This window comes from Zootoca vivipara, chromosome 10 (assembly GCF_963506605.1).
Source record: "Zootoca vivipara chromosome 10, rZooViv1.1, whole genome shotgun sequence".
NCBI lineage: Eukaryota > Metazoa > Chordata > Lepidosauria > Squamata > Lacertidae > Zootoca > Zootoca vivipara.
This window is the reverse complement of record NC_083285.1, coordinates 35,461,015-35,469,063: the sequence shown is the minus strand read 5'-3', so window position 1 is coordinate 35,469,063 and position 8,049 is coordinate 35,461,015. Positions and strand designations below refer to the sequence as shown.

Below are 8,049 nucleotides of genomic sequence, written 5' to 3'. Positions count from 1 at the left end.
AAGTGCCCTTAACGAGGGCGCTTGTGCAGCGAAAAAACCGAAGAGGAGAGGCTGCCTTTTGTTCCTCCTCTAATTGGACCATTTGTTGTGTAATCGCTGGGCTGCTCTGCGTGAGCTGCAACAGAAGGAAACTCGAGCCGCAGACGCGCAGCTCTAGCGGCTGTGTGTCTTCCCCTCTTAGCTCTCCGCCTCCTCCTCCTCTCTCTCTCTCTCTCTCCCCCTCCGTCCCCCCCCCCCCGCGCGCCTTCCTTTCCCTCCTTCCTCCCGCTGAGCTGCTGTTGCTGCTTGTTTGCACTCGGCTTATCCGGAGCGGAAATTCCTTTCCGTTTTTGTGAATGACAAACTCATTAACAATTCATCAACACAACCTGTTCCAGCCGGCCCGTCTCCACGGAAACAGCCCCTTCCGCGAGCGCTGATTGGCCAGCCGAGAGAATGTATCCATTGAGACGTTCCATGTTTGTATCCATTGAGGAACTGCCTGGCGCGGGGTAGAAGGGGGGAAGCGAGGAGGAGAGCAGCGGTAGCAGCAGCAGAGCGTGCAGGGCTGATTAAAAGGGACATTGATCGCATCTCGAAGACTTAGGAAGAAAGAGGAGGAGGGGGGCCGTGGAGCAAGATGTGAGAAGCAGGAGAAGCTGTGCACAGGAGAAGCAGGCAAAGCAATAACACCGGCAGGGAGAGTAGGGTCTGTCTCTTCTCTCTAACTAGTTATTTATTTAAATGCATTTCCATTTGCTGCACGGAAGAAAGGCATCTGAGCACATTTAATTGGATTTTTATTCGGGAGAAGCAAAAAAGCAGAGGCGATTAGGGAGGTTCATTCGAGGATTCATTGACAAAAAAAGAGGAGGCTGCTAACGGAGGCCGCGAGCTTGCCGAAGGAGTTCTCGAGTTGCAGCTGCCTTTGCACCGGCTTCGCCCCGTGCCCTCTGCCCCCAGTGGTCCGCGTGGCCCTTTGGAGAGGGGCGTTTTCTACAGCCCCCGCCGCCGCCGGCCCGTCCGCCTTCCCCGATGCTAGATACGCTCCGACCCGCCGTTCCTCCTTTCGTGGTGTCGGACATGGCGCTGTGCAAGACGGTGGCGTGGCTCAACGAGCAGCTGGAGCTGGGCACCGAGCGCCTGCTGCTGATGGACTGCCGCCCGCAGGAGCTGTACGAGTCGTCGCACATCGAATCGGCCATCAGCGTGGCGCTGCCGGGCATCATGCTGAGGCGCCTGCAGAAGGGCAACCTGCCCCTGCGCGCCCTCTTCGCTAGCGGGGAGGAAGAGCGCGAGAAGTTCGCCCGCCGCTGCGGCACCGACACCGTCGTGCTCTACGACGAGAGCAGCAGCGACTGGAACGAGAACACGGCCGGGGACTCCGTCCTGGGGCTGCTCCTCAAGCGCCTCAAAGACGACGGCTGCAAGGCCTTCTTCCTGGAAGGTAAGGGGTTAAGCGGAGCGGGCAGGCGCTGCGCCAGCCCGGGAGCGGGTTCCCCGGAATCCAGTTCTTCCTTCCTTCCGCCCCCCCTTCATCCCCGGCCCCCCGGCGCCTTCGGAACCGCCCCCCTTCCCCTCCAGCCGCCAGGGGAGTGTCTAGACGCCAGCCCCCTGCGTCTGGGCGCAAGGCATCCTCGCCCCCTATTGTACGCAGCGGAGCGTTGCCAGATGGTCCCTGATTGGGGGAGGAAGGAAGGAAGGAAGGAATGAGAAAGAAATCCCAGAGGAGGAAAACACCCCCACCCCCATGCTGGGCAAATCTCACTGTTTTTAAAACCTGCCAGGGAAAGCCATAGGGCAGGACACACACAGCCCCCTTTCCCTAAGTTGCTTAACATGGGGCACTATACCCGAAGAACAAACTTTGCCATCTTAAATGGTTGTACTCTCCGGGGAAAATCCCAACTCCTGAAGGGTGTTAGATCTTTTTCCTAGCAAAAAACAAAAACCGCGTGTGAAAGAGCGACTCGGGTTTGCGAGGGTGGGTTGGCAGAAGGAACAGGGTGTCCTCTCGGGAGATGCTTACCGTAACACCTGAATTGATCTTACAATCCTTTCAGACCTATATTCATTCATGGACAATTCGCTCACACGCCCTTTCCATTCCTCCCCCCCCCCCCAAAGCTCAGCCGAGCTTTTTCGTTTTAAATCCTTGCTGATCTATCGCAAAGTCACTCCGAAATATGCCGGCTGCTCTAAATCTTCTGCTTGCTCCTCCTCCCTCAAGTCAAACTAGGCAAAGCCCCGGGGATGAGTCTGGCGTTACTAGGTCAAAGTGTTACGTATAGGGAGACTAGGGGAGATACGGTGGTGCAATAAAAGGGCCTGGTTTATATTGTCTGGTCTTAAAAGGCAGCCGCTTCAAAGGAGACATGCCCTGAAGGGATGGTTTTGATAACCCCATTGCTTCCCGCTTCTCTCTTTGGAAGAGCAAAGGCGCTTGCAAGATCTTGGATAGGAAGTGGAGTGGGGGAAGAGCTATAACCCCTTCTGTGCTGTCCTCTTCAGTTTAGGGCTGCTGAATGGTTCCTCCTTATAGCTCATTTCTTTTATGATGGGTGGGATATGCATTTTACACTGGTTAGGCAAAATACCTAAAAAGATGTCACTACAGAAACGCTGGCAACTTCCTGCCCTTTAACAATACTCCAAAATTTGCAATCTGAATCTGGGCTGCTTCACTTTCACCTAATGTTCGTTCCAGTGCAAGTAAAAGGATCCAGTGCATTTATTGGTGGGCAACAGAATTCCGCTTTCCATGGCAGAATAAGCAATGGCTCCCTTGCAGTATCTCCATTCTGTCATTCTCAGGACTGTCCATTCATTTCCTAATCCCCCTTCCTCTACTGAACTCCACAGGAGCAGCATCTGCCACAAATATTTTTTTAATCCTTAATCTGACAGCCGTGATAGAGGGGAATCCCCTTTTTTTTCACCCTCCCTAGCTTCCAGTTTTATTTCTAATGGTCTGAAACAGAGGAAGCTGCCTTCTGATGAGCAGGGCCATTGGTCAGGGCTGCCTGCACTGTCTGGCTTCAGACAAAAGTCAGTTGAACCAGTTAAGCCACTACAGAGTTACAGTATGTCTCTTCTCAAATTGTATGTTGTTGTGTGGCTTTCTGCTTCTGCATCTTACAGTTATAGAACTGACCCCGGTGGTGTGTGGGGTGGTAGTGGTTAGGAAAGCCTTAACAGTGATCTCTCATCCAAATTAGTTCCCTTCTTTTTTTCGTTTCTTCCCAGGTGGTTTCAGCAAGTTCCAGGCAGAGTATGCCCTGCACTGCGAAACTAACTTGGACAGTTCATGTAGCAGCAGTTCTCCCCCTCTGCCAGTCCTGGGCTTGGGTGGCCTCCGAATCAGCTCTGACTCCTCTTCGGACATTGAATCCGACATTGACCGAGATCCTAACAGTGCCACCGACTCTGACGGCAGCCCCTTGTCCAACAACCAGCCTTCCTTCCCAGTGGAGATCTTGCCGTACCTCTACCTGGGCTGTGCCAAGGATTCCACCAACTTGGACGTTCTAGAAGAGTTTGGCATTAAATACATCTTGAATGTCACCCCCAACCTGCCTAATCTCTTTGAGAATGCTGGCGAGTTTAAATACAAGCAGATCCCCATCTCTGACCACTGGAGCCAAAACTTGTCTCAGTTTTTCCCCGAGGCCATCTCTTTTATAGGTGAGATTTAGTTTATAATAATTGCAAAGTGAGTGTTGGGTGTGTCTTGTGGTATGGTAGGTAGCATAATTATGCCTGCAATCCTCAATGCACCTACCTAGGAGTCATCCCTGTTAAATTTCAGTGGGACTTGCCTTTGTGTAGAACTATACAGGATTTTGCTGCAACTTATTAGCAGTATGGCTTGTTTAATTTTTATTTTAATGTACTGTAATTTTCAGCCTTCAGGGATCTAAGAAATAAAAATATACTTCTGCCAGGGTTTAGCTATTGTTAAACCTTGTAAGAAGTTGTTGATCTTTTAGATACCTGTATTTTAAAGTCATAATTTCCATGCCAGCATATTTGAATTTTGCCCAGGAAAACTATTTTAAAAGAAAGCAAGTAATTTTTAAAAACACAATACGAGAGAGATTCCAGTGTTTTGGTAGTTAATGTTTTCTTTAACTCTGCCTGACCTGATTCCTCAGTTCCTTATGCTCTCAAAAAGTGCAATCTTATGTACATCTACTCAGCAGTATACCCCCTAGAGCCTCCAAGCTTGCATTTTCGTACCCACTCATGTGGAAGCATGCCCTATTGAATTCTAGACGAGGGTTCCATAAAAACCACTGTTTTCTCAGAAGCAGGTATTGCCCTAAAATATATGAGAAGTGCTCCCCTTCTCTTTGTGGAATAGTTCAGTTATGCTCCCCACCCTCACCCCTCTTTGGGGAGGGTCATTGTGTTATCTGTCAATGAATACTGTGCTGTAATCTGATTGAGTGATACTGGTAATAGAGCAGAATGTAGGTAATCTGAGCCCAGCAAGAAGAAACTGTAGGCTGGAAGCCACAAAGAAACTAATCTCCAGGCATTATAATGCATTTCATATTACAAAGGAACCCATTTTCTGGCAATGTTGACATCCTGTTTCTCCTAATGGGCTGTCCCCTGTGACTTCCCTCTTTCTTTTAAAACAGCTGAATACCTCCATTGTTCAGCTGCACTGCACAACAGTTGGAGAATAATTTAATAGACCTTTGCAATCTGCTTGTCTCCATTAAAAAAATGGGGACATTGTAAGGTTTCCCTATTTATATGCCAGGGCAAATGTACACCAAATTATTTTTGTGACCTATTAGTATTAGAACTTCAAATGTACACCAAATTATTTTTGTGACCTATTAGTATTAGAACTTAGGGACCCAGGTGGCGCTGTGGGTTAAACCACAGAGTCTAGGGCTTGCTGATCAGAAGGTTGGCGGTTCGAATCCCTGCAACGGGGTGAGCTCCCGTTGCTTGGTCCCAGCTCCTACCAACCTAGCAGTTCGAAAGCACATCAAAGTGCAAGTAGATAAATAGGGACCGCTCCGGTGGGGGAAGGTAAACGGTGTTTCCGTGCGCTGCTCTGGTTCGCCAGAAGCAGCTTTGTCATGCTGGCCACATGACCCGGAAGCTGTCTGCGGACAAACGCCGGCTCCCTCGGCCTATAGAGCAAGATGAGCGCCGCAACCCCAGAGTCGGACACGACTGGACCTGATGGTCAGGGGCCCCTTTACCTTTACCTTTTTAGTATTAGAACTTATGAAGTATTATTTAGTATTTAGTCGCTTACCTGAGAAGGTCTCCAAGCAATTTACATTTAACAACGTCAACACAAATGCATTATGTCGTAAAAGGGAACAGAAAAGGCACATAAAACACTTCACATTTCTGTAGTTCAAAACAAGCCCTCCAAATGTTGATGGCATCTTCTAAAACCACAGATCATCAACTACATATCCACCATGAGCTGCTTCTGTGACTGACAGCATGTTGTTGTTTATTGCTGCTCATGTTACAACACATAGGCAGGAAGGTGTGTGGGGGGGGGACCACACCTGCTTTTTCTGCCTCTGACCCCCAACTGCAGAATAACATGGTTGGAATATGGTCAGAACCAGCCTATAACCAAATTGCGTGGTCAACAGATTTGCACACTGCAGTTCCTCTTGTAGTCTATTTCAGATTACAGGTGTAGGTTTACCCTCTGGAATATTCCCTAGTAAGCAAAAACTATTCCCTTTTGCACGCCAAATCAGGCTAGAGCCATTTATGCTCCTCCTAGCTGAGTCTCCGATGTCCAGGGAGTATTTTTCAGTTCTTGAGCATCCGAACAGTCGAGCCCACCCTGTAGGCTGCCTGGTACAGTTCAACAAAGCCTGTACCACATTGAGGTGTAACTTGCTTTCATGTTGTTCCTGGTGCATTCAAAGCTGGTTCAAGGCCTGAGTTCAGAAGACCTCTGCCTAGAACTCTTGTGTTTTGACTTTGGCCCAGTCAAAATAGAAATAAGTCTCTTATTGGGAGGGCAAATAAAGCAAGGCTTTGAAAACGCTATGCAAAGCAAGCCTGGAGGATGGGAGTAGGAAGGAAGGCGATGCAAATTCTATGAGGAGCTAACAAAGCTCTCTGTCATGTTTGGTCTCGTCTGGTGGCGTGACCTTTGGGCTGGGAGAAGAAGAGAGATCTCACGGTTCTTGTCTTTGTCTTGTTTCCTCCACAGACGAAGCTCGTGGGAAGAATTGTGGCGTACTTGTGCACTGCCTGGCAGGGATCAGCCGCTCGGTCACCGTGACGGTTGCCTACCTGATGCAGAAGCTCAACTTGTCCATGAACGATGCCTACGACATTGTCAAGATGAAGAAGTCCAACATCTCCCCCAACTTCAACTTCATGGGCCAGCTGTTGGACTTTGAGAGGACTCTGGGGCTGAACTGCCCCTGTGACAACCGCGTCCCCAGCCAGCAGCTGTATTTCACCACCCCTTCCAACCAAAATGTCTTCCAGGTAGACTCCTTGCAGTCCACGTGAGCACCAGCCATGTCCTAGCTCTTCCAGCATTGGGTTGTGTGATCATTCCTCGATGATGCTTCTCTTTGACGGCAGCAAAGGAATCCAGTTCTGTTTTGTGGATGCTGCTCTTGAGCAGTAGCCAGCCTGTGTGCTTAAAAATAAAAAGGTTAACAAAGTTTGGAATCTGCTATTGCAAAGGGAGGGAACTAGCTGAGTTCTCCGGGGGAGGGATACAACCACCACAAACTCTTCAGACTTTGCCTCTAGGTAGGCCACGTATTTTTGCTCGATGCACAAACTGCCACCTATACAGTGACTTGGAACTGAGGACTTCCAAATACAGATAGGGGGGAAGAATGGACACTATATGAGCACCTGTAAGACTGGGGGAAATGTATTCAATGCATTTGTAATATATTGTGTTGTCTTCAGTGAAGACTAATTGTGTGCCCCCCTCCCCCCAATTTTTATTTAGAGGAGCCAAAGAGAGGTTTACGCTCAAATGTGTTTGGAATTTTTGTTTGCCAAGAGCTTTGTAATGCTTGGCTTGGTTGATGTTAAAAGTTTTAAATCCTGAATCAATAAGCAACATCAGTAAAACGATAGGTACAGTACAAGAGGTCAACTCAAGGGGTGTCATTTTTCTCTCCATTCTTCCTTTTGAATGCAAAGGATACATTTTTGCAGCATGCTTGATTTTACTGTTGAAATGAGGCAAACTTTCTTCCTTGTTTAGGGAATCTGTCTATTGCTTTGAGGTTTGTTTACTCGCATTTTGTGAATGGATAAAGTATATTTTGTGGTGTGTGCGCATATGCATATATATATATATATATATATATATATATATATATATATATATATATGATATTATTATTATTTTGCAGGGGTGTGCCATCAACATAGGGTCTCATTATGACTTATTTGGCCTTACCTTTTGTAAATAGCCTAGTTTGCATTTTTCTTTTGGAAGAGAGTTACGTCTTCAGAACAGAAGATTCTTTTTTCTGTAAATTATCAAATTCAAAACAAAACGATTTTTGTGCTAAACAGTGCATTACCTCTGTACAAACTTTTCAGGGAGCTTCGCCTCAAATGCAATACCTTGCATTTATTTTTGTATAAAACTGGAAGTGTGTGTGTGGGTGTGAGCATGTGTACCTGTGTAATATGCAAGAAGGTCTTGCGCACACAATTGTCAAAAAAGGGAGTGTCTCTGATTTGCCGGTGTAAAAGTTGGGATTTTATTCTAAGAATGTTGAGATCATAAATTATTAATAAATAACTATTTTTGGCTATTTGAGAATTAGACTGATTTGATTCTTGCTAAGAGTTGCCATCGTGTTCAGCACTTCGTCATTTGCAGAAGAGCGGTGCAGCTAGCTGAATTTTTAACCTTTAAAAGTGGAGATGATCAGTGCGCACAAGCAAACTTCTCTACGCATGGAACTTGCCGGATCAGAAACTGGAAGCGCATGTCTGAATGTGGGTCATCTATTTGCACTGTGTTACTTTCAATGGGATGTGCTTTCAGAAACACAGCAGAGTAGGCATCCATATCCATTTTTA

The 8,049-nt window shown here is 47.4% G+C and overlaps 1 protein-coding gene across 2 annotated transcripts; it reads left to right on the top strand.

Moving 5' to 3' along the window:
• The first annotated feature begins 433 nt into the window (after positions 1 to 433).
• DUSP6 (dual specificity phosphatase 6) lies at positions 434 to 7,786 on the top strand. 2 transcript variants are annotated; one of them, XM_035128345.2, is made up of 3 exons: positions 444 to 1,426; positions 3,226 to 3,663; positions 6,191 to 7,786. In XM_035128345.2, exons 1-3 carry the CDS (start codon positions 1,015 to 1,017, stop codon positions 6,496 to 6,498), a joined length of 1,158 nt encoding a protein of 385 aa, XP_034984236.2. In that variant the 5' UTR covers positions 444 to 1,014; the 3' UTR covers positions 6,499 to 7,786. The 2 variants fall into 2 exon arrangements, with proteins under 2 accessions (XP_060135675.1, XP_034984236.2); XM_060279692.1 differs by lacking the exon at positions 3,226 to 3,663 and having other exon boundaries at positions 434 to 1,426.
• The last annotated feature ends 263 nt before the right edge of the window (positions 7,787 to 8,049 follow it).

What these genes read in the sequence shown, in the direction of transcription:
- DUSP6 (XM_035128345.2), top strand. Translation starts at nt 1,015, where the DNA reads ATGCTAGATACGCTCCGACCCGCCGTTCCTCCTTTCGTGGTGTCGGAC. An exon ending in CAAGGCCTTCTTCCTGGAAG is followed by an intron (nt 1,427 to 3,225) that starts GTAAGGGGTTAA and finishes GTTTCTTCCCAG; the next exon opens with GTGGTTTCAGCAAGTTCCAG. An exon ending in CGAGGCCATCTCTTTTATAG is followed by an intron (nt 3,664 to 6,190) that starts GTGAGATTTAGT and finishes TTTCCTCCACAG; the next exon opens with ACGAAGCTCGTGGGAAGAAT.